This window comes from Helianthus annuus, chromosome 9, assembly GCF_002127325.2.
Source record: "Helianthus annuus cultivar XRQ/B chromosome 9, HanXRQr2.0-SUNRISE, whole genome shotgun sequence".
NCBI classification, from domain to species: domain Eukaryota; kingdom Viridiplantae; phylum Streptophyta; class Magnoliopsida; order Asterales; family Asteraceae; genus Helianthus; species Helianthus annuus.
The window spans coordinates 144,674,169-144,698,942 of NC_035441.2; the positions used below are offsets into that span (position 1 = coordinate 144,674,169).

General features: G+C 37.5%; 4 protein-coding genes and 1 pseudogene across 4 annotated transcripts; 2 read left to right on the forward strand and 3 right to left on the reverse strand.

Annotated features, from left to right (window-relative positions):
- Window positions 1-10: 10 nt before the first annotated feature.
- On the reverse strand, window positions 11-2,764 carry LOC110893007 (annotated as a pseudogene).
- A 4,534-nt stretch (window positions 2,765-7,298) lies between these two features.
- Window positions 7,299-9,835, forward strand: LOC110895172. Its single transcript, XM_022142448.2, has 2 exons — window positions 7,299-7,922; window positions 8,785-9,835. Exons 1-2 carry the CDS (start codon window positions 7,362-7,364, stop codon window positions 9,634-9,636), a joined length of 1,413 nt encoding a protein of 470 aa, XP_021998140.1. The 5' UTR covers window positions 7,299-7,361; the 3' UTR covers window positions 9,637-9,835.
- Window positions 9,836-9,845: 10 nt separating this feature from the next.
- Window positions 9,846-16,013, reverse strand: LOC110893008 (glutamate receptor 2.5). The gene is made up of 5 exons (XM_035977064.1): window positions 15,770-16,013; window positions 11,222-12,420; window positions 10,834-11,143; window positions 10,374-10,747; window positions 9,846-10,296 (listed from the first exon to the last, which is right to left on the reverse strand). The coding sequence occupies exons 1-5, from the start codon at window positions 16,011-16,013 to the stop codon at window positions 9,907-9,909; spliced, it is 2,517 nt and encodes an 838-aa protein (XP_035832957.1). The 3' UTR covers window positions 9,846-9,906.
- Window positions 16,014-16,323: 310 nt separating this feature from the next.
- Window positions 16,324-18,639, reverse strand: LOC110895173 (mitochondrial outer membrane protein porin 2). Its single transcript, XM_022142449.2, has 6 exons — window positions 18,467-18,639; window positions 18,321-18,388; window positions 17,447-17,557; window positions 17,272-17,358; window positions 16,975-17,183; window positions 16,324-16,897 (listed from the first exon to the last, which is right to left on the reverse strand). The coding sequence occupies exons 1-6, from the start codon at window positions 18,513-18,515 to the stop codon at window positions 16,591-16,593; spliced, it is 831 nt and encodes a 276-aa protein (XP_021998141.1). The 5' UTR covers window positions 18,516-18,639; the 3' UTR covers window positions 16,324-16,590.
- A 2,391-nt stretch (window positions 18,640-21,030) lies between these two features.
- LOC110895174 (putative calcium-transporting ATPase 7, plasma membrane-type) lies at window positions 21,031-22,853 on the forward strand. Its single transcript, XM_022142450.2, has 3 exons — window positions 21,031-21,386; window positions 21,477-21,528; window positions 21,922-22,853. Exons 1-3 carry the CDS (start codon window positions 21,210-21,212, stop codon window positions 22,800-22,802), a joined length of 1,110 nt encoding a protein of 369 aa, XP_021998142.1. The 5' UTR covers window positions 21,031-21,209; the 3' UTR covers window positions 22,803-22,853.
- The last annotated feature ends 1,921 nt before the right edge of the window (window positions 22,854-24,774 follow it).

Below are 24,774 nucleotides of genomic sequence, written 5' to 3' on the forward strand. Positions count from 1 at the left end.
GTGTCTTGTCATATTGCATATGTCATAAATCTTCACATAACACGATGTAAGCGATAAAAGTTTACAAACAATTATTCGTTGAAAAAATTATATAGGCGAATTAGTCTATCCTGGAGATAGAAGTCGGCGCGTCCTGCTCGGTTTGAAATTTTAACCCAAAGATTTACAGTTGTAGCTACTAAACTTTGTCCCACTAGGAATGTAATTATGGTCTCGAGGTCCATCCTTGCGCGAACCAAGTAGAGTGCTAAGACCATAAGGGCTAAAGCCAAAGAGACCCCAATAACAATAAACAGACCCCAAAATCTAACAAGGTTAGGGGGTTCCACCATGGTGGGGAATGCTAAAGAGAAGTCTTTCCCAAACCACTCCATCTCCAACTTCATTAGAGTCCCGTCTTCTCTTATTTTTGCAATTTCCCTCGACATCTCTATTACCAAAGGCGAACCTTTTGCAAAGATCTAAACAATATAAACGAGAACGATAAGATGAACAGGTTCGTATGATGCAAGTGATCAGTAGGAAAAAGGGTACTTACAAAGCCAAAACCAGAAGTAATAGGTTTAGACAACACCATGGCATAGTCATGTGGGTACCTCCTAAGAAACATCTTGATGTATGGAACTTCATCAACAATGGCATCTGCACCACCATGCTTTCCCCCTCTTGATAGCGCATCATCGTAATCCTCGTATGAATGATATGAGTTTTTCATATTGTAACTAAGTTTCAAATCGCCAAATAAAGAACCACCATGAAAGCCAACAACTCCCTGTTTTAATGCTAATTCAACTTTTTCAACCGACGTTAGTGATGCCTGTGTTGCCCTATAACTTTGTTTAAACAAGAAAGCCACCAGTCCAAACCAAACGATCATCACAGATACTGACAGGTACTTTAACAATCTCCTCCCTACAAAACCATTCGCAACAAGTAATCGTCAGATATTGATTAAATCTTGTTTTCGTAAGTTAAAAGATCTTAGATCGAGGGGCTACTTTGAGCGAAAAAGATGCTCAATAAGACAAGAACCGCAATGGTCTTAATTTGTTGAGCTAGTCTTCTTTCATGTTCGAATTGATTCACAGCTGGAATAGCCCATACAGATAAGATGGCTAGGATGCCAAAAACAGCATAAGTTAGCCATAAATCCGCATCAAATCGCTTCAAGAATCCCCATGGCCAAGAGTCTCTTTCTTTGATTCGGATTAGTGTCCCTATACCAACGTCAGTGTAAGTTGCCGTGAAGTCGACATACTGAGATCTACTGGCTAGGATCGTTGAATCTCCAAGAACACCATCGAGTTGCTGTTGTTCACAAAAACCAAAATTTCTGTCTTTATATGCAATTTGTGTGTGTTAAACGTGATCCTTACCTGATTATAGACCTTGTTTATAAGATCGTCGTAACTTCCACTCGCAAATGGGACAAATTCGTAAGACACTTCATACGATAAAGCATGAATACAAGTGTTGAAAACATCAACAGAGAACCCAGTAGCAGTTGTCCTGTTCTTCTGAGCATCATAATATGCATCTACAAAGTACTTAAAACTTAGACCTGTTCGCACGCCAATCCTTAACGTTTTCCCGACACTCATTCGCGAAATCCCACCTATTGGAGCTGTAGTCGATCCTCCAGGCCAAACAACATCTTCGATGTTATTAGAATGCGGCGCAGTGTCATTGAGTGGTAAATGAGCTCTTCTAATTCCGTTCGATACTGTCCAACGTCCAACTTTTCTTTCTCCATGGTCGACCGCGTTTATAATCTCAAATCCATTCGAAACCAGTTTATTTCCACTAAGTCGAAACTCGCCACTTGCACCGTTGAATTTGATATTTAAAATCTCATTTAAAAGCATAGAACCATCTAATGGGACTCCAACCTTTTCTACAAACTCCGCAAGGGCCCAAGCTGTGTCGTACGCCCATATGGCAAGCGTTGGCAGCTTTTTCGAGAACCCATCGTGCCATCTTTTCGTCAAGTCATGCATCTTACTTGACATTGGAATATAAGACCGAAAACCAAGTGCCCCTTGTAGTGACTCGATAACTTGGAACTCTGTCGAATGCATTATCTCAATGGTTTTGGGAGTTAAGATCCATGCGTATTCTTTACTCATCATTCCTAACCTCTTTGCATTTAGGAAAACGCTAGACGCTAACGAAGGTGACACGTGTACAATAACTATGGTTGTTTGGATGCTCATTAGCTTGCGCAACTCTTCAATGACTTGATCATTTGTTGCAGATGCCGAAATGGCACTTCTGTAAGTGATATGTATGTTTTTGTCTTGAAACGATTCGAACAGATGCTCTAAGATCTTCTGCTCATGATCAGTGTCCTCATAAATAAACATAACATCCCTCCATTTAAATAGCTGGATCAGGGCAGCTATGCCTCGGGTGATGGCGAATTCGTCTTCTATAATTTGGAAAAGGTAAGGATGTTGCATTGTAGATTTACCAGTAAAAGTAAATATTGGTACCTTGGCCTTATCAGTCATTGAGGTCAGTTTTGAACCGATATAAGTTTCTGGGCCTATGATTGCACTCACCTTTACTGTATTCAGGAGATCATGAACTGTGAAATCACGTAAACAAAACGTTGTTAAATAAAAAAGTTATATATATATAGAAGGGTGATGGTACAAGAAATAGCAACTTTATATTGTATCTATTTACTAAATATAAAAAAAAAATGCTTCAAGGAAAAGTTTTATTGCATTGAAGTAGGAAATAAAAACAAGTGGGATAGAAATGAAGGAAACTTAAAACCAATTATTATTCTCATCTTCAGTTGCGCTAATTTGGGGCTACTACCCAATTTGATAGAGGCACATAGAGGAGGTCTTAGTTTCAAATTTAGCCAAGGGAGCAGTTTAGAACGATTAGTGTAAGACGTTCTAAACTGCTCCCTTAGCAGAGTAACAGTTGCCGTTTGGGGTATAACAAAATGGCCTAAGATATAAATATAAGACATCAATCATAATCTACACTCTACTACTTATTGCTTCAAAACGAGTGATCTCTATCCTTAAAGCATTTTGCCTTGATCATTCAATTAACACGTTGTGCATGGGGTTTCGTTCGGAAAGGGTTTGCCCATCCTAATTCCCTCATTTGGAGCCATGATATGTGAGTATGACATTTTCCAAAACGTGTGAATAGTTTTCATAATTTATGCAGGGCCGGCTTGATGGGCTCTTTAGGCTAGGCAAGGGCCTAAGGCCCCCAATTTTTTTTTTTTATCTATATGGTATGTATATTAGGCCCAAATGAACAAATTTTAAAATAAGTAAATAGTTAACGCTCAAAACAAAACCAATTTTTATTGAAGACCCAAATGAAAATCAAGCTTTAGAAAAACAAAAGGCCCAACTCCAAATTCCTAATTCTTCAAGTAAATATGCAGTTTGGCCTAGCCTAAATCATCGTAGATCTTGTCTTCTGTTCTTGCTAACTGTCACGTCGGTAGTTACTCGATGGCTTCGCAATTGGGGGAGAATTTAGGGGTAATCAAAAGGGCCCTGACTTTGTTTTCTTTATACAAATGTAAAAGAATCTTAACTTTTCAGTTCATTTAAGGCCTTCAAAAACGTTGGTCAGCCTGTAATCAACTAATTTTAAATCTAGATTGCCAAGCTTGAGTTACCAAGACAGTAATACCTACCAAGATAGTATTTTATTAATAATAACAGGCTCCCTTTATCTTTAAGATCTCAAAAACTAATGAAGTTTAAAAATTTGTATCGTAATGTAGAATAAAAATATTCGCAATTTATCTGTGGGATTCAAAAATATGGTGTAGTACAAAAAATAGTATTTTATCTACACTCAACTAAATATTTGTATTCCCATTAGTGGACTCGTTAACATCTAAATGACTTGCTATGATATAATATAACCTGTGTAGGCTAAAACAAAACTATTAGCAAATGACAAGGCCTAAATAGCTTGTTCTTGTTATGACCTAGCGTGATTAGGTAGAGGTGGGAAAAAAACCGATTTGTTAACCGAAATCGGTTATTAACAAGAACTGGTTAATAACCGATACACCAATAACTGGTTAGTAGCTAAAAAAACCGGTGGTTTATAAACGGTTATAAATATTTAGGGTGGTAATCGGTTTTTAACCAATGTAATAGTTAACCGGAAAAAAAATTGAAAATAACTGGTTAAAGTAGATAACCGAACCAGTTAAAGTAATAACCGGTTAAAGCAAAATTTTGAAAATAACCGTCTAAACTAATTAGGGAAATTAACCGATTTGTGCACCTCTATGATTAGATGTAGTTTAAAACAACCCGTTAACACATTACTAGTCTCATTTTAAGGTAAATTAGTGGACTTATTATCTAGCTTAGGTCATTTACACCTAAATCACTCTTTATATTCAATGTGACTAGGAGTAGGATAGAACAACTTATTAACATATGAGAAGGCCTGGTAAGGCCTATTAGTGGAGCATAGCCCATTAATACCTAAATAACTTAGTTATGATTTAATGTGACTAAGTGTAGAGTCAAACAACTCATTAACCTATGACAGCATCGAACACAGGTCATTAACACCTAAATGACCCGTTATGACCTACAACAACGCATTAACACATGACAAAGCCCATTAATGGTCTTATCATCTAACACGAGCTATTAAAACCTAAATGACTTGTTATGACCTGATGTGACTAGTTGACTAAAACAAGGGTTGGCCCGGAGCAAGTGTCGGGTGGGCGACCGCTCTGGTCCCAAATCGAAATAGGGCCCGAATCATATATATATATATATATATATGGTAGGGTTCTAGAGTGAACAATGATTAACCTGTGAACAAAGTGAACAGATGTTGACCATTCATTTGTTAGATGATGAGATTTAATGGCAATGACAATTTTGTAAGTATTTGATAAAATATAATAAACAGAAATTACAAATAGGGCTAATAATGTAAAATTATACCTACTTTAATTTTGGGAACCAGGAAGGAAATGTAATTGATTTTCTAGAATACCAATCTCTCTCTAAAAATAATAACAGAATTACGCTCATTCTTCTCCATAGGCCACCGGCGATTAGAAATACGACACACGGAGCGGCATTCCAGCGAGGAAAATCAACAATAGCTTAGCAGAGGTAAGTTTATACGCATCTAAATTTAAGTGAATTCGTAAATAAAGAAAATTTACACGTGTAAAAAATCTAATAAGAGAGATTTTGAGAAGAGAAATGAACTATTTGATGTTGTAAATTTTTTTTATGATGTTGTATATTATTTGGTTCTATATTTGTCTTTTCTTATATAAAACCTCTTTTTGGATGTTTTTCTTACCTCTGCTAAGAAAAGACAAATATAGAACCAAAATGGTTTTATATAAACATAGAAGGGTTAAAATTAAAGGATAGCATATGAAAAGATAATTAACTGATAATTTGGTTCATTACCATCTTTATATTAAAAACTGTTCGTTCAATTTTTAAAACTTTTAATCTGAAGGGTGGAGTTTGGCTACAAAGTCCATTTTTCCCACAAAGTGTACAAAGTCATAAAATACCACAATTTCAGCCAAAAAACACACTAAAACCCACAAATAACATAATGAAGATCACTAAAACACAATATCAAAAACCTAACAGTCCTTCAAAACTTCAAACACACCATCGTACAACTATGAATATAAAACACAACATGATAATCAACATAAAACATACTAATGTTAGTCATTCGACAATCAAAGCTTTATCATCCAAAACACAACACAAACCCACAAATATGGTGTTTTAGTAATCTCCACTATGTTATTTGTGGGTTTTAAGTGTGTTTTATGCTTGACATTATAGTGTTTTATGACTTTGTACACTTTGTAAGAAAAATGAACTTTGTAGCCAACTCCTACCCTTAACCTGAAATAGCCTCCTAAAGAAGTGTTGCAATATAACACACTACATAAAATATAGTAAGAATATATTATCTTACTGTTTGACATAGCCTCTAGTGGATCTCCCTGAGAATCCCTTGGGTGGAGGGCTATCTTGCTTCTGTAACTATCATTACAAGCATAGAAGTCGGAAATGGCCATCGTAATGCTACTGTTAATGGATTTTCCAACCCATGATTCCATTTGGAGATGTTTAGTTATTTTAGAAGTATAATTGAGTATGAAATTAGCAATTACTTGTTCGATTTAGGATGTTTGGGAGCAGTGATTCGAGTTTTGTTACATGATTTGAAGTTATTTTTTGCTTCAATTTCGAGCTGTTTGACTGGGATTCCCAAACTTTAAATTAGGGTTTTAGTTGATGAAGAAGAAGGATTTCACCATTTTTTTAAAATCAATTTTGTAACCTTTTAAATTATAGTTTTTTTGGCTTGCGATTTGTTGATTATCAAGGTTTACACCATAGGTCCCAACAAAGAACAAGGGTGAGAATTTCGAGGTTGACTATTTTGACTATTATATGTTTTTGAGCATGTCACTGAGTAGGGCCGAAAACTAAGCGAACCGAGCCTAACTGAACTGAGCCTTGTTCATGTTCGTTCGTTTAGCATTGAGCTTGTTCACAAACGGTTCAAGAACACATCTCGTAAGGAAATTCTCGTTTATGTTCGTTCATTAAGGAACTGTTCTTGTTCACAAACATATACCATTTTAAATAATAAAAGAAAACAACATTCTTAAATTCACCTTGTTAAGCACTTGATATAATAACATAATTAGACATAATAAGCATAAACATAACTATCCTAAAATAATGTTTCAAAGATCTAAGTTTCTAATGACCGAACATAAACTAAACAAAACAAATGACCATGAACAGACACGTAAATGAAAATATTTAATAAAAGAACGAGCATGAACAAGGAACTCGGGTCAATTATTCAAATGAACGAATGCGAGCGGACGTATGGGAACTTCATGCCGAATAGTTTGCTTAACGTTCGGTTCGTTTATAGCCCTACCACTAAGTAATCCTTATTTTTAGTAGCAGTTAACTATAACTAAAAAATATATTGATGATAACATGCCATCTCAGAGTCCTATTTGATAAATTTATATATTATGTTGGAATATCTTGTGCACGTTCAATATAGAACAAGTTTTAAGTAAAGAACTGCTGGAGGAGTAAGCGGTTACATAACCGCTTTACATATCTTTGTTAAAGAAAAGGTACAACTATTTACGCGAATTCGAAGCTCTGTATTCAAAACCGGTTCAGTATTGAACATCCCTCTATCCTTGATTGTATAAGTATCTATTAATACAAAGAAGGAAAAGTTTCCTTCAGATTGTAACACTACATGGCTGTCGATATCCATAGGTTATATTTTCTTAATTGCAGCATTATCTTGAAGGTTAAATGGAGAACAAAACGAGGATGAAGAACAAATACAAGAAACCAACCACTTTAAATTGCTATGCAGGAAGCAGATATCGGTTCTCCCTTATGGTATGCAGCTTCATAGGATGCGTACTCCTGTTTCACTTGTACTTCCTTAACCAAAGTCAACACAGTCAACACGCGGTAATGCAAATGAACAGTGACCATCCATATTACCGTGAGCTAGTAGAAGTGGAAGACGATGGCATTAAAATCCCACCACCTAGAAAGCGGTCCCCACGTGCAATTAAACGGAAACCTAAACGACCAACCACCCTGATTGAAGAGTTTCTCGATGAATCTTCTCAACTTAGATACATATTCTTTCCTGGTCAAAAGACTGCCATTGACCCACTTAATGATGCTGGTAACGAAAGTCTTTATTATCATCCTGGTAGAATCTGGTTGGATACTGACGGGAATCCTATTCAAGCTCATGGTGGAGGTATTCTATATGATGATCGATCAAGAACGTACTACTGGTATGGTGAATATAAAGATGGACCCACTTACTATGCTCACAAAAAGGCAGCAGCTCGGGTTAGTATCTTAATCTTGATAACTGGAAGGGGTCAATCGGGTCAAATAAATAGTGTTAGCTAAAAAGCAAATCGGTTGAATGGGTCAAAGGGGTCAAAAGTTGTCCAAAGTTTATTATTAATGTATGCAGCTTCATAAATCCTGGTATTAGATAAAATGTTTGATAAATGGCACCCATTCTACCCCCTAAAGTTTGATAAAATGCCAGAAGTAACCCTAACTTTGTAAATGTTACTTTGACCCCTTCAAGTTTCTAACGTTTCAAGTTTACCGTAAAACTAATTTCTTATGTTTTTATTTTTATGTATGTGTCAGTATAAATGCAATTTCGTCTATGCTTTAACGTAATTTTGTTTGGAGACGAGTCGGGTCAATTATATAATGTTTTGTTTTTTATGTACATTTTGAGTTGGGCCACGTTTTGACGTAAATTTTGTTTAGAAACAAATCGGGTCAAATATAATACGTTTTCATTCGACGGTATAAATTTGAGTTACTATACGTTTCGACATAAATTTAGTTCGGAAACGAGTCAGTCGATTGTAGTCTATACTTTATCACATCGTGTACGACGCCAACACACGTGTTTAATTTATGTACATTTTGTTTGGAAACAAGTCGGGTCAAATATGATACATTTTCATTCAATGGTATGCATTCGGATTACTCTATCGGGTCAAATATGATACATTTTCATTCAACGGTATGAATTCGGATTACTCTATGTTTTAACGTAAATTTAGTTTGAAAACGAGTCGGGTTGATTGTAGTTTATAATTTATCGCGTCGCGTACGGCGCCGGCGCAACGCGCAGTGGGTAAAAAAAGGAGTTATTGTACTAATAATATAGTTTTGATTGCAGGTTGACATCATCGGTGTGGGTTGCTATTCTTCAAAAGATCTTTGGACATGGAAGAACGAGGGTATCGTGTTAGCAGCCGAAGAAGCAAACGAAACGCATGATCTTCATACATCTAATGTATTAGAAAGACCAAAAGTAATTTATAACAAAAATACAAATAAATATGTAATGTGGATGCATATTGACGACGCCAACTACACCAAAGCGTCTGTAGGAATCGCCATCAGCAACTCCCCGACGGGCCCCTTCGACTACATCAGAAGCACAAGACCACACGGTTTCGAAAGTCGAGACATGACCATTTTCAAAGATGATGATGACGTGGCGTATCTGGTGTACTCTTCAGAAGACAACAGTGAGCTTCATATTGGGCCGCTGACACAAGATTACCTTGATGTGACAAATGTCATGAGACGGATTCTCGTGGGCCAGCACCGTGAAGCTCCAGCGCTGTTCAAGCATGAAGGGACTTATTACATGATCACTTCGGGTTGCACTGGGTGGGCTCCAAACGAGGCCCTGGCCCATGCAGCGGAATCTGTTATGGGCCCATGGGAGACGATGGGGAATCCATGTGTTGGGGGTAACAAAGTCTTTCGGCTTGCTACGTTTTTCGCCCAAAGCACGTTTGTTCTTCCTTTACATGGGTTTCCGGGTGTTTTTATATTTATGGCAGACCGATGGAACCCTGCGGATTTACGGGACTCGAGGTATGTATGGTTGCCTTTGTTGGTTGGGGGACCTGTAGACCGCCCCCTTGACTACTCGTTCGGGTTCCCTTTGTGGCCTCGGGTGTCGATATATTGGCATAAAAGATGGAAACTTCCCTATAAATGGAGTGGTAAAAACTAAAAAGTGATACATGGAGTTATTTCTTTTGTTTTTTTTTTCCTCAATTTAGGGGTGTACTTATTTTGTGTACATTAGGTGGTAGAGGCTGTATTGCTGTGTATTGAGTGTGCATTTTATAGAGAGAATAATGAAAGCATGATAGATGACTCCGGTCCAGCCATTTTTATTTGGTTATAGAAGTTCAGAATTCTTCAAATCAGTGTCTTGTCATATTGCATATGTCATAAATCTTCACATAACACGATGTAAGCGATAAAAGTTTACAAACAATTATTCGTTGAAAAAATTATATAGGCGAATTAGTCTATCCTGGAGATAGAAGTCGGCGCGTCCTGCTCGGTTTGAAATTTTAACCCAAAGATTTACAGTTGTAGCTACTAAACTTTGTCCCACTAGGAATGTAATTATGGTCTCGAGGTCCATCCTTGCGCGAACCAAGTAGAGTGCTAAGACCATAAGGGCTAAAGCCAAAGAGACCCCAATAACAATAAACAGACCCCAAAATCTAACAAGGTTAGGGGGTTCCACCATGGTGGGGAATGCTAAAGAGAAGTCTTTCCCAAACCACTCCATCTCCAACTTCATTAGAGTCCCGTCTTCTCTTATTTTTGCAATTTCCCTCGACATCTCTATTACCAAAGGCGAACCTTTTGCAAAGATCTAAACAATATAAACGAGAACGATAAGATGAACAGGTTCGTATGATGCAAGTGATCAGTAGGAAAAAGGGTACTTACAAAGCCAAAACCAGAAGTAATAGGTTTAGACAACACCATGGCATAGTCATGTGGGTACCTCCTAAGAAACATCTTGATGTATGGAACTTCATCAACAATGGCATCTGCACCACCATGCTTTCCCCCTCTTGATAGCGCATCATCGTAATCCTCGTATGAATGATATGAGTTTTTCATATTGTAACTAAGTTTCAAATCGCCAAATAAAGAACCACCATGAAAGCCAACAACTCCCTGTTTTAATGCTAATTCAACTTTTTCAACCGACGTTAGTGATGCCTGTGTTGCCCTATAACTTTGTTTAAACAAGAAAGCCACCAGTCCAAACCAAACGATCATCACAGATACTGACAGGTACTTTAACAATCTCCTCCCTACAAAACCATTCGCAACAAGTAATCGTCAGATATTGATTAAATCTTGTTTTCGTAAGTTAAAAGATCTTAGATCGAGGGGCTACTTTGAGCGAAAAAGATGCTCAATAAGACAAGAACCGCAATGGTCTTAATTTGTTGAGCTAGTCTTCTTTCATGTTCGAATTGATTCACAGCTGGAATAGCCCATACAGATAAGATGGCTAGGATGCCAAAAACAGCATAAGTTAGCCATAAATCCGCATCAAATCGCTTCAAGAATCCCCATGGCCAAGAGTCTCTTTCTTTGATTCGGATTAGTGTCCCTATACCAACGTCAGTGTAAGTTGCCGTGAAGTCGACATACTGAGATCTACTGGCTAGGATCGTTGAATCTCCAAGAACACCATCGAGTTGCTGTTAAACACAAAAACCAGTAAGTTGTCTTTATATGTAATTTGTGCGTGTTGAACATGAAGTCGAATGTATCCTTACCTGATTATAAACCTTGTTTATAAGATCGTCGTAACTTCCACTCGCAAATGGGACAAGTTCGTAAGACACTTCATATGGTAATGCATGGAGACAAGTGTTGAAAACATCAACAGAGAACCCGGTAGCAGTTGTCCTGTTCTTCTGAGCATCATAATATGCATCTGCAAAGTAGTTAAAACTTGGACCTGTTCTGACACCGATCCTTAACGTTTTCCCGACATTCATTCGCGAAATCCAACCTTTTGGAGTCACAGTAGATCCTCCAGGCCAAATAACATCTTCTATGTTACTACTAGAATGCGGCGCAGCGTCATGGAGTGGTAAATGAGCTCTTCTAATTCCGTTCGATACTGTCCAATGTCCAACTTTTCTTTCTCCATGGTCGACCGCATTTATGATCTCAAAACCATTGGAGACCAGTTTATTTCCACTAAGTCGAAACTCGCCACTTGCACCCTTGAATTCAATATTTACGATCTCACTTAAAATCATAGAACCGGCTCCAACCTTCTCTATAGACTCCGCAAGGGCCCAAACTGTGTCGTACGCCCATATGGCAAGCGTAGGTAGCTCTCTCGAGGACCCATTTCGCCATCTCTTTGACAAGTCATGCATCTTACTCGACATTGGAATATAAGGCCGAAAACCAATCGCCCCTTGTAGTGATTCAATAACTTGGAATTCTGTTGAATGCATTATTTCAATGGTTTTCGGCGTTAAGATCCATGCATATTCTTTACTCATCATTCCCAACATCTTTGCATTTAGGAAAATGCTAGATGCTAACGAAGGTGACACGTGTACAATAACTATGGTTGTTTGGATGCTCATTAGCTTGCGCAACTCTTCAATGACTTGATCATTTGTTGCAGATGCCGAAATGGCACTTCTGTAAGTGATTCGTATGTTTTTGTCTTGAAACGATTCGAACAGATGCTCTAAGATGTTGTGCTCATGATCAGTGTCCTCATAAACAAAGATAAGGTCCCTCCATTTAAATAGTTGTACCAGGGCAGCAATGCCTTGGGTCATAGCGAATTCGTCTTCTATAATTTGAAAAAGGTAAGGATGTTGCATTGAGGATTTACCAGCAAAAGTAAATATAGGCACCTTGGTCTCGTCGGTCACTAGTTTTGAGCCGATATACGTTTCTGGGCCTATGATTGCACTCACCTTCACTGTATTCAGGAGATCAACAACTGTGAAATCATGTAAACAAAACATTGTTAAATAAAAATTTATATATATATACATATATAAGGGTGATGGTACAAGAAATAGCAACTTTATATAGTGTCTTGACTAAATGTTAGAAAAAGAAACTGCCAAGATATGAATATAAAACACCAATCAGAAACTACACTCTAGTACTTATTGAGTGATTTTTTTGTGCATAGGACAATGAATTCTAGATCAAGTGGTGGAACACTTCTATCTTTTGGGAGATTCAGGTTCAATTCTCATTTGGTGCAGAGTGAGACATTGGTGGGCAATAATAGGAGACCTACGGAAACCTGGGTTCGATCATTGAGCCAAACGGGTTTTACGATAATATCACTGTCGTGCCTACGGGCGGGTGGGTTACCGGGTTTTCCCTGGAATTGGTGGTGGACTCGGGTTACTCTCGGAGTACTCCCGTAGGTATTCCAAGAGTGCTCGGGATTGATTTTGTTATATAGGCTTTGACGGACCACTGGAGTATTATTGTGCCACCAGCGGAACCACCAGATCATATCCATCTCCACTAGGCATAATGCCTGAAGGGGTATGGTCTCAGAACTCGCGTCAGCACGACCGCGAGTGACCATTACCCTTATCAAAAACCCCCACCAGCAAGAACTTATCTGTGTCCGTGCGGGCACGCGCGAACATAGCTGTCGAATCCAATCGGTCAAGTGATGGAAGAAGACTTACCTTGTGTATGAAAACGGGTGTACGCATAACGATGCGGCCTAGCACCGCATCCTATGAACACTTTCGTCACGACAAGGGATCTGGACAACAGCAACAGTCACCATAAGCGGCGATGCGGCCTAGCACCGCATCCCGCAGTCTTCGTCAGAGTGGGAACGCGGAAACAACAGCGGTTACCACAGGCAGCGATGCGGCGCAGCACTGCATCCTGCCCACGAGGCAAGTGGGACTGACACCACGGAGCAAGTGGCACCAATGACAGTCGCCTGTCAGCCCTCACGTAAGCAACAGACTGACACTGCAGTAGGACGTGGCTTCACCTCCACAACCGACAAGACTGACACACCTGCATAAGGGCGGCATGTCGTTAGTCTGTCCACTCAACCACCTCCTTCGCTCCTCGGCTATAAATACCCATCCTAAACCAGGTTTGAGGTATCTCTTCACAACTCTCTCACTACTACTACTATCACACACTTTGCTTCTCAAGCAAATTACTGATTCTCACGCCGGAGAGTGGTAACAAGGAGCATATTTTCCTTGTGCAGGAGACAACCCAGCTGACGGTCCAGCCACCGATCCTCGGAAAGAAAGGATTAACCCTATTTGACGAGACCAGTGAATTAACCTCCCCTGGTTAACCACTGTTTCATCAATGCCTATACACCAATTCAGGAGGAAACCCAATAAATATGGGAAAAACCCCTTGTGAGAATCCCAAAGTCTTATCTCACACCCAAGATGCCACTAGACTATAAAGCCATGTACTGTAATCAATTAATTTAAAATCTAGATTGCCAAGCTTGAGTTACCAAGATTCGATAATACGTGTCAAATTCATTAACTATTTTTTTTTATAGAATTTACAAAAATATATGCATTTTATTTTATCTTGAAAGTGTAATATTTCATTTTGTGCTTCATGATGAATAAGATTTGCAATAGCCTCCTCAATCCTCATCCCGAAGGTGAGGTGTGGATTTCAACCCATGTACTATGGTTGCATGTTTTACGACGAATTTTTGGTCAAAAATTTAGAAGATAAAATTTCTGAAGAATTTTTGCGTTGGTAATCCGTTAAAAATAATCATTAAAGATAAAGCCCGACCCTCGGTCTTTAATGCATCTTTTGTCTCCCCAAACCCTACTATTTGTTGGTTTTAAAGGTATATAAGAATGTGAAGTTAAATCTGTCATATCAGCTGGTGTTAACCAGTTTATTGAAATTGGTAGTCTGGAGATAAAATTCAGGTACGTTAATGTATGCCGATTTTTGCACATGGTCACTTTGTTTCACAGTCTTCGGGAACAAGTGATCTTCGGGAAGGAACAAGTGATCAGCATATGTTTCAATCTAGTTTTACACGATATAGTTTGGTTCCAAGTTCCACGAGTAAAATAGAGCTTGGACGATACTTCATAAGTCAATCCGTGTGACTAAAATAACATGTTGACACATTACTAGTCCCATTAAGGCCAATTAGTGGACATATTATCTAGCATTGGTCACTGATACCTAGATGACTCCTTATAACTTATAATCTAATGTGACTAGGTGTATGATAAAAACAATTTAATAACATATGACAAGGCCTATTGATGACTTATCATCTAACATAGGTCATTAAGGCCACCCGGGGCGCCACGTTATGAACCAAGTTCCACACGTGATGTAGCATGATATACCGCCGCCGGCCCACTTGATAACGCGTGAATCGTATAACGCGTGCCCACTATCACACGTGATTTTGTTACCGTGGTGATGAGAGCCGGATGTGTGGAGAGTGGCTGAGAGGTGATTTTTCCGGTGGAGAGTGGCCGAGGAGCGGCGGATGTGTGGAGGCTCTGGTTGTGGATATGATTTAGGGTTTGTGGTGATGGAGGTTAGGTGTTTATCTGTATAAAGATGGGCCAAAAGACGGGTCACGCCTAATGTTGGGCCCGTTGGACTAAAGATGGGCCAATTTATTGTTAGTTTATAATTTAAAAAAAAAAACCATCACTAGTGATGGGCATTTCGACTAAAATCCATCACTAGTGATGGAATAAAACTCGATGACATGGCGGAACTTGATTGGATGTTGTAAGTTATGGAATTCCATCACTAGTGGACCGCCGCTACCCATATAGGATATTCACCCTACTTAATATTTTGACAAGGACGTTTAGTTACTTTGTCAATTGTCAATATCATTTTTTTTATAAATATTTATCTAATTCAGGAGTTTGGTCACAAGGCTAATCCTCTTTTGAGAAGCTAACAATTTTCTTTATTATATCGAACACCTTTAACTTACCCCTTTTAAGCACTTCATCTATGTTTTATTTCAATATATCAAATTCTGTTATACAACATGTATGTACCATATTTGACCATAGATATCCTCTTTTTTATTGCAAAACCAAATTTGGATAAGAAAAGACAAATATAGAACCAAATTGTTTTTATATAAACATAGAAGGAAGAAAAAATATAAGAATAGCAAAGGAAAAGAAAAGATAATAAACTGATAATTTGGTTCATTTCCATGTTTATAAAAATAATAATGTTTGTTCAGTTTTTAAAACTTTTATTTATAAATTGCCTCCTAAATAAGTGATGCAGTATAACATAGTAAGAATATATTATCTTACTGTTTGACATAGCTTCTAGTGGATCTCCCTTGGAATCCCTAGGGTGGAGGGCTATCTTGCTTCTGTAACTATCATTACGAGCATAGAAGTCCGAAATGGCCATCGTAATGCTACTGTTAATGGATTTTCCGACCCATGATTCCATGTCAAGAACAACCCCGACATCAACGATATCTGCATGTAAACCATGGCTAAAAGTGCAGAAAAATAGTATTAACCAAAAGTTGGTTTTGTTGGGAGACATGGGTGTTTTTTATCAACTTCTGAGGAAAGAATAAACCATTAGCCCAAGGTACATATATATGTATCTAAACTCAAGATAATTAAATAAGCTACTAGGCAATTTACATAAGACTGGCTATTTTTGTAAAAGTCAAATGATTGTGATTGGTTAACCATCTGAATTGAACTGGCCAATTTAGACCCAATCCAACTTAACTGAATCAAAAGTTATCTGAACTCATATAAAATTAAGTTAGATGGTTGATTCATATCCTAATTGCCCCCTCCATATATTATCTTGAATTGAACTAGACAGCATAACAAACTAGCCATTTTTCATAATAATGGTGACTGATTATGTAATAGACTGATTGTCAATACATTTTCATCTCATACAAGTTATAAACAAACAAAAATTACAACACTATTTATGTCAACACAAAAATGTAAACCATCCATCAAAATGGAAATGAAAGAAAGTGAACCGAAAACGAATAATGCAACAACTGCTTATTGATCGATTGCTCCCGTGTGTTTCGGGGGTTGAAAAATAACACTTCTAAAAGACACAAACTCGCCAATAAACAGCACTTTTTCGCTCAAGGTTTGAGTGCAAGTGCCAAACCAAACTTCGGCGTTTTATCCAAAGCATTGGTTTCCAACTCACTAGACACTGTCACAAGTGATTTCGGAAGAATCTCATGCTGCAACACCGCACCCAGCTTTCCATGGTTGTTAAGCTTAGCCTTGACCACGGTCAAACTATCAACAGCATACGACCCGCCAACTGTGAAGGTGTTCTCGTTTAACGAGAACCTTCTAGTAATCTCCCCGACAGCAGCGGTTTTCTTCGATTCATCCAGATGGTGTATAAATGATGCCTTTATCGCGTCACCTTTATCGCCCCTGAAAACAAAACCGAAAAAATATTGATTAGCGGGTTTTCGCATAATCTGATATCATGATGCAGCGAAACCACTTACAAGATTATGGAAGCACTCGAATCAGGTTTGTTAACGCTTATGCCAGCGTTGTATTTGGTAAATCTCCCAGAAGACTGTTCATAACCGGCTTCTGCACCGATTACAAACGTCGGAGTACCAATTGTAGCTGTAAGGTCAACCGTCGGGGTTTGGGTCAAAGCAACTGCTGATGTTAAAGTAGCATGGTTATGAAAGTACTGAATATCAAGCTGCAAAAGTACACCGAAGTTAAACAAGGCCGAAATGAACTTTAATATTTTAGAACATGAATATCGTTTAGAGTTTGAGGATATGTACCTTGCCGGAATTGAAATCAGGCAGTTTGAATGATACAATGGTCTTTGTTGAGGGGACAAGCTCTGTGAAAGTCAATGTTGTAGCGATCTGCAAAATGCGTGTGATGTTAGGTGAAAGATGAAGAATAGTTCATATTTGTGTGTTTTATAAAAATTTAAGGCAGTGACGAACAAACCTTAGATTCGGTGTCAACTTTGACATCAAACAATATATTATTGTACTTGTACACTGCTCCCACATCTCCGGTCGAAAGACCGCCCTTTTTTGTTGCAGTTGACGTTAATGCCTGCAATGAAGGGTTAAACGTTTAGTATTAATTATTATTTGCATTTGAGTTTGAAAATTCAATAAAGTTTTGGATTATTTTTTTTTTTTTTTTGGATGAGTCGAGTTCAAACTTCAAAGACTTGAAGACAATGCTTCAAGGTGATTTGTGTTATAATTCCAAGATAATGCCACTCTTTGTGCTAATCTAGTTGTTTCTGAAATAAATATGCACAAGAATACACATATAGAGATGCACGAGCACATCTAATTAACTTAATATGCTGATAGCCAGCCATATGATGCGTCATTCAAATCTCCTACGCGTTAGGGACAAGTTGGGTGGTGTTTTCTGTATCCTAAACTCATAATAGGCTGCCTATCGGTTTGAACGCGTGGTGAATCTGTATCGCGTATTCGCATTTGATCCGTTGCCAATCCGTTTTTTTTTTTATTTAATTATAAATTTCATAGCCGTTACCAAATCAATTTCCATCATATACATTGGTATCAATTAAAGGCGTAACGTTAGAAGCAAACTTTAATTACTGACTGAGAGATAATTAGGCAGGAGGAGCTCATCCCCTAATTCCTCCTAAGGGAAACAATCCAATTCTACTACCCTACATGTCATAAACGAATTCAATACAACTTGTAATCTAATACACGACAATTTGAGGAATCAAGTCAACCAAATGCGGTATAAGATTAGGTGCGGTCAATTAATCAACCAAATAAGATGAATCTATCTATCTAGGGTGAGAAAGATGATGAGAGATGCTTACAACTCCGGTAGCACTGATGGTAGAAACAGAAAACTTGTGATCCGTTATGTAATCCCTCGTTAACAGATCTAATACAAGCCAAATTAGGCGAATTGAAGAATTTCACAAAATCTATTAGAAAAACTGTAAATATTGAATTGAAATACCTTTGGCTTTTTTGCCGATGTCGGAGAAAAGGGCCGGTCCGGTGGCCATGTTTGGATGGAGAGATGTGGTGTGGTGGATTTGCTACAGCCTCACCTGGGTTGCCACTTACCAATGGTCGCTTTCATCTTACCACGCCACGTGTTTGATCACCACATACACCTAGTTTATCACCTAAACAATTTCCACGACATGTTTTTTTTTTTAAGGAAAACTTCAATAAAACGCCAAAAGACTCGAAAATCGGGTAGTATTTACAAAATTACACTAGTTCTTCTAAGACAAATCAATTAGCCTATTCTTAACCCAAAGATATCGAACCGATCTAACCTCATTGAAAATATCAGCGTTGTCCACATGCTTTCCAGAAAAAAACCTTGCCATTCCTCACTCTCCAAATAGCCCAGCAAGTAATGATCAGGATACCATAAAAGACCTCCTTACGCTTACCCGAAAGACTAAATGGTCGCTCAACTCTAAAATATCCCTGAACAAGTACACCACGATGTCGGGGGCTATGCACCAAGCAGCCACTTTTTGCCATAAGACAACGGAAACGTAACTGCCGGTGAAGAGATGCTCCGTAGACTCTTCGGCGGAATTACACAAGGCACAAACATCGTTAGCAACACCAATGTTCCTGTGCTTCAACGTAGCCTTCGTCAAGATCTTGTTCATCTCAACCCTCCACACAAAGATGTTGCACTTAATCGGTAATCGGTAACCACGACATGTGAGAAAGGATAAAATATTGATAAAAAGATCACAAAACTAGTCTAGAAAATGTTATATATTTTTCGTTTTCCTTATAAACTTACACTAGGTAGGAAATAGGTTTACAATTTTATTAAAATAATAACAAAATAAATAATAACAATACTTTCGTTATTCGTATGAAATATTATAGTACAATACCGGTTACAACAAAATAATAAAATGAATATAAAATACAATTTTATATACTGAAAACGATTTAGCCGCGTCTCTAGTAGGTGCTCCACCATATATTTAGCAGCATCTTGGACTCGAGTCTTCACTATGTTGAGACTTTAACCTTGCGTCTTGACTGCAACAAAGAACATACTAAAAAGATGATGTTTTGATTGAGGATTGTGTTTGACGTGGGGCCATTAAAGCAGATTATGCGCCTCCTCTAAGTCGGTTTGTCTGCCAAGGTACAACACTCGAAACAATTTGTGTACTGCTAGAGATAACTCTCGCGCCCAAGATTGTTAGAAACTTTAGTGTAATCGGGATTGACTTAGTGATCAAAGCGAATAATAATATACATCAAGCAAGTTAGGAGATGCGGGGGTACACACTTGTTTGAGTTATTATAATTTGAAGTGTACGGGCGGAGCCCGTACTCTACGGGGTTCCAAGGGGGCAACGCCTCCTTGGCGGGGGTCCGGGGGCAGCGCCCCTGGGAGCAGGGTCCAAGGGGCGGCAGCCCCTGGCGGGGTCCAAGGGGCAGAGTCCCTGGCTGGGGTCGAGCTACCATACTCTGGTTCAATATCGAAAATCAGAGTTGTATCTGATTGGATTATTCGGGTGAACCACCGAAATAATTTGATCTGAGAGCGGCATCACGCCTCTCTGATCATCCGACAATCTAAAATTCTCCAACAAAGATTGCACCAGGTATAATTTGATGTTTATCAAAAAATAAGAAAAATAGAAGTTGTTTCTACTTTAGAGTAATTTAAAAACTAAAAGAGTATTATTCTCTTCTATATATTAGTATGAACCCTTAGTTCATATATATATATATATATATATATATATATATATATATATATAATTTTAATCTCATTAAAACTAGTAATAAATAAGATATTAATCTTGTCATAACTAAAACCATTAATCTTGTAATAAACAAGATAATCAATATAGTTGATTTAACATGTTAGTAAAAAATGATGATCTTCATTCAAAAACGAATGTTATTAAGTTTGATTTCATAAATGATTAACAAGTTGGTATGATGACATGATGATTTAAGGATTATTTAACATTGTTATTAGTTGTTGCTATTTAAGAATACTTTTGTGATCTTATCTTTTTTAATTAGTTGTTACTATTTAAGAATACTTTTGTGATCTTATCTTTTTTAATATAAAACAATTTAAAAAAAAAATACACTTGTTGGTTTTGTATCTTATCTTAGATAAACAATTTTTTTTTTAAATCACATAATCTTAACATAACTCATCAATCATTTAAACCGGTCATAAAAAATCCTTTTAAAATCGGGCATAAAACTCAATAAACTACTGAGAAAAATATATAAGAAAGAACATATTAATATTTTATAAAAATAAGAAAGACCATACTAATATTTTATGAAAGAAAACATTAAACTATTAACGTATTTGACACTTACAAGAGCATTCTAACCAACAAACTCATCCATTCACTCGTTAATATTTCACGCGTTTTAGCTTCAACAAGTTGAGAGAGAGAGAGAGAACCCATCTGCTTTTATAAACCTTTCTCTTTCATATGCACAGTAATCATTCGCACTTTCCTAGATCTTCCCTCAATCAAACGTGTAAACTCTGTTAATTATAATTCCATTATTTCTCTGTCTTTCTTTTTGTTTGTTTGTTTGTTTACTTTTATTATCTCATGGTATATATACATCATATGTTGTTGGAGTAGGAAGCAACAACAAACAACTTTTATAACTCGGCATTAGCTTTTAGTTCACAGAAGAAGTGACTTCTGGGAAGGTGTTTTTAGGGTATGGAAGATTATTTGAATATTGAGAAGTCGGGTGAAATGAACCCGAAGCATTCTTCCAAGGTGTTGCAGAAATGGAGGGACATGTGTGAACGTGTTAAGAACCCGAAGCGACGGTTTCGTTTAACCGCAAACGACCAGAAGCACCACGAGGCTGCTGCTATGCCCTCAACAAATCAGGTCAGCTAGTACTCTTGTTTCTACTTTAAGTGATTTCACCTTGATATATATTACTTAATTACCGTTTGTGGAATTACTGATCATGTTCAGAAGTTGAGGGTTGCGGTCCTGGTGTCAAAGGTGGCATTTCATCTTCTCAATGGTGAGTTTATTCTTAATATATGCATACATATATAATTATCATTTCCTTAGGGGAGGGGGTGGTTCACTAGTGATAGAATTTATCACTAACAAGCACCAATCAAGTTCCGCCATGTCATCGACCATTTTTCCATCACTCACAACCTTTTTTAGGCGGGGTGGTCATCACTCACAACCACACCCAACAATTTCCCCCCAACCAACAATTACACTCACAAAACAAAACTATAACGCGTTGAAAATATCATGAAAATTGAATCCGTTGAAAACATAACGCGTGTAACTTGTGTTGCGGGGTGGGAAAAATAAACCATAACGCGTTATGGTATGTATCACGCGTGGAAAAGTATTGCCGCCCCGACTGGCCTTATGAACATGATGATCATGCATGCAGGTGTAGAAGCCAGCAGCCACATGATGGTACCAGAGGAATTCAAAGCAAGTGGTTTTGGTATCAGTGCTGATGATGCAGGCTCCATTGTTGAGGGCCGTAACCCCGAAAAGCTAACACTTCACGGTGGGATTGAAGGTCTTGCAGCCAAGCTCAAGACGTGCACCACTAATGGGATTGCAATGGATGATGATAAAGACTTGACTTGCAGACAGAAGCTGTTTGGAACCAATGAGTTGTTCACTGAACGTGAACAACGAAGCTTTTGGGTGTTTGTATTTGAAGCCCTTCAAGATATGACCATTATGGTCCTTACTGTATGTGCCCTTGTTGGCATAGCAACCGAAGGATGGCCAACGGGTGCCCATGATGGCCTTGGACTTGTGGCTAGTATCCTGTTGGTGGTGTTTGTAACCGCGACAAGCGATTATCGTCGTCAATCTCTACAGTTTAGGAATTTAGACAAAGAGAAGAAGTCCATTCAAGTTACTAGAAATGGGTATAGACAAAAGTTATCAATATATGAACTGCTTCCTGGTGATATAGTTCATCTGGCTATTGGAGATCAAGTCCCTGCAGATGGACTTTTCCTCTCCGGGTTTGGAGTTTTGGTTGATGATTCTAGTTCGACCAGAGAAAGCGAGCTGGTAGAAGTTAACACCAAAAATCGTTACTTGTTGTCTGGAAGTAAGGTTAAAGATGGTTCATGTAAGATGTTAGTTGTAGCAGTTGGCATGAGAACGCAACGGGGAAAACTAATGGCGGCTCTCACTGAAGGTGGAATTGATGAAACTTCGTTACAAGTTAAATTAAAGAGAGTTGCAACCATCATTGGAAAAATTGGCATTGTATTTGCTTTAGTGAAGTTTGCGGTAAGATCGTAGTAGGAATGTGTGTTTAGGGGATGGTTCAAGAAAACCACTTTTATTTTTTTATTGTGAAAACTCGAAAACTAACTAAAAAAAGCCTAAAAAACACACAAATTTTTTTTTTTAATTTTTTTATAAAAATCGTTGGTTTTTATATATAAAAAAAACTTAAAAAAAAATTTGTAGTACACATGTGTAGTAATACATATGTGTAGTACACATACACATGTGCAGTATTACACATGTGCACTACACAATTTTTTTTTTTTTTTTGAAAATTTTTTTTGTTTATATAAAAAACCTGCGAAATTTGGTTTGCAAAAAAAAAAATAAAAAAAAATTGTATGTTTTTTTTGGCTTTTTTTAATTAGTTTTCGAGTTTTCACAATAACTAGTGGTTTTCATTTGAACCTTCCCCTGTGTGTTTATTGAGCTAAAAATGTGTTTCTAATAATTATGTTCCCGGATTATGATTATATTGTATGTCTTGTGTGTTTGTTGTGCAATTAGTTTGATAGATTTATCATGACACAAAATGCACTTGCGTGGCTTTTTGCTTGCATACGGTACCTTGCGTTGAAAAAAAAATGCACTTTAGAATCCATATAACTCATTTTCTAGATTTATTTTTAAGTGTTGGAGTATTAAACCTCTATTTATGTAGCATGTCTAATATGGGTATAGTGTATACTTTCATATAAAATACTCAAGATTGTTAAAAGAGAAGTATAGGAGATGGATTAGTTAGATGTTTACACTCATTAATTTACAGTTATTTTTGTATTATTGTATATCTTCGGTAGAAGAGTGTCACAAAATCTAACTTGGTTTCTTTTTGCCTTGATCAAGTTCTTTTTATTGTGCATGAATCACGTATGTTAAACTCTAGAGAATGAGTGAGTTAATGTTAATGTGGGTAATTAATCTATGCACAAGCTTTGTTGGTGTAGCGACATGGAAACAATGGCCCCAGAAATTTTTTTTATGTGGGTGCAGAATATTTTTAAAGATTTTAGACCCTAGGGGTTAGGTGTATAAAAGAATCGATTCGGGTCGAGTCATGTAAAACAAAAGAATATCAAGCTAAAATTTATATAATCATCAAAAACATGTCAAAGGTCATTACAAACATATTTAAATGTCGTCCTACGGGTTTTTATTTTTTGAAATCTATCCAAAACATCCAGAGCTACTTTTCTCAGCAAGTCTTTCTCTATATAACATAAAAAACTAATTTTCAACACACTAAACTTTAACTAAAACAACTAAAATTTCTAACTTTTTTAACAATTTTATTTCTCCTAAAAATCTAAATGAAAGAAGAAAACAATCATCATCATCATCATCATCATCATCATCATCATACTCAGTAAATCCCATCAATAGCAAAGCTAAGGTAGGGTCTGAGGAGGGTAAGATGTAGACAGCCTTACCTCTATCCCGTAGGAATAGAGAGGCTCCTTCCAGTGAGACCCCCGGCTCGATGGTAGTTTTGCATCAAGCCTTGGACACAAGGCACAAAACACTCAACAATCGGGACAAAGGCCGATTAGTGCATGTACCCTTTTGTCTTTCGGCTATCAACGCCACCACATGATGCATGATTAACCATCCCCCCTCTTTTAACGTTATTTTCACGAAAGAAGAAAACAATAAAATAACCAAACCATACCCGGAAAGAGTGATGAAATGTTGTTTCCGTGAGTTTGGTGGCCGGAATTGCGGTGGTTGGGTTATTATATTTTAGTTCAAATTACATTATTAGATTGGGTTGGGTTTGGGTTATGGTGTGTTTATTGGGTTAAAGGTTAAGAGAAAGTTAATTGGTTTAAGTGAAAGTTAATTAATTAAGTGGAAAGTTAATTAGGTTGTATTTAAAAAAATCAGTGTTTACATTTCTTTTTAATTCATAAGATTTTTTCCTAAGGGGGGCGGTCGAAATTTTCCAAAGGGTGCAGACGAAAATTTTCAAGAGATGCGGTCAGGA

Excerpts from the sequence above, each read along its gene's own strand:
- LOC110895172 (XM_022142448.2), top strand. The coding sequence starts at position 7,362 with ATGGAGAACAAAACGAGGATGAAGAACAAATACAAGAAACCAACCACT. Across the intron at positions 7,923-8,784 it reads ACAAAAAGGCAGCAGCTCGG|GTTGACATCATCGGTGTGGG; the intron begins GTTAGTATCTTA and ends TTTTGATTGCAG.
- LOC110893008 (XM_035977064.1), bottom strand. The coding sequence starts at position 16,013 with ATGTCTCCCAACAAAACCAACTTTTGGTTAATACTATTTTTCTGCACT. Across the intron at positions 12,421-15,769 it reads ACTAGAAGCTATGTCAAACA|TTGTTGATCTCCTGAATACA; the intron begins GTAAGATAATAT and ends ATGATTTCACAG. Across the intron at positions 10,748-10,833 it reads GAGCATCTTTTTCGCTCAAA|GGAGGAGATTGTTAAAGTAC; the intron begins GTAGCCCCTCGA and ends ATGGTTTTGTAG.
- LOC110895173 (XM_022142449.2), bottom strand. The coding sequence starts at position 18,515 with ATGGCCACCGGACCGGCCCTTTTCTCCGACATCGGCAAAAAAGCCAAA. Across the intron at positions 18,389-18,466 it reads CATCGGCAAAAAAGCCAAAG|ATCTGTTAACGAGGGATTAC; the intron begins GTATTTCAATTC and ends GGCTTGTATTAG. Across the intron at positions 17,359-17,446 it reads AAGTTGACACCGAATCTAAG|ATCGCTACAACATTGACTTT; the intron begins GTTTGTTCGTCA and ends CGCATTTTGCAG.
- LOC110895174 (XM_022142450.2), top strand. The coding sequence starts at position 21,210 with ATGGAAGATTATTTGAATATTGAGAAGTCGGGTGAAATGAACCCGAAG. Across the intron at positions 21,387-21,476 it reads CTATGCCCTCAACAAATCAG|AAGTTGAGGGTTGCGGTCCT; the intron begins GTCAGCTAGTAC and ends GATCATGTTCAG. Across the intron at positions 21,529-21,921 it reads GGCATTTCATCTTCTCAATG|GTGTAGAAGCCAGCAGCCAC; the intron begins GTGAGTTTATTC and ends TCATGCATGCAG.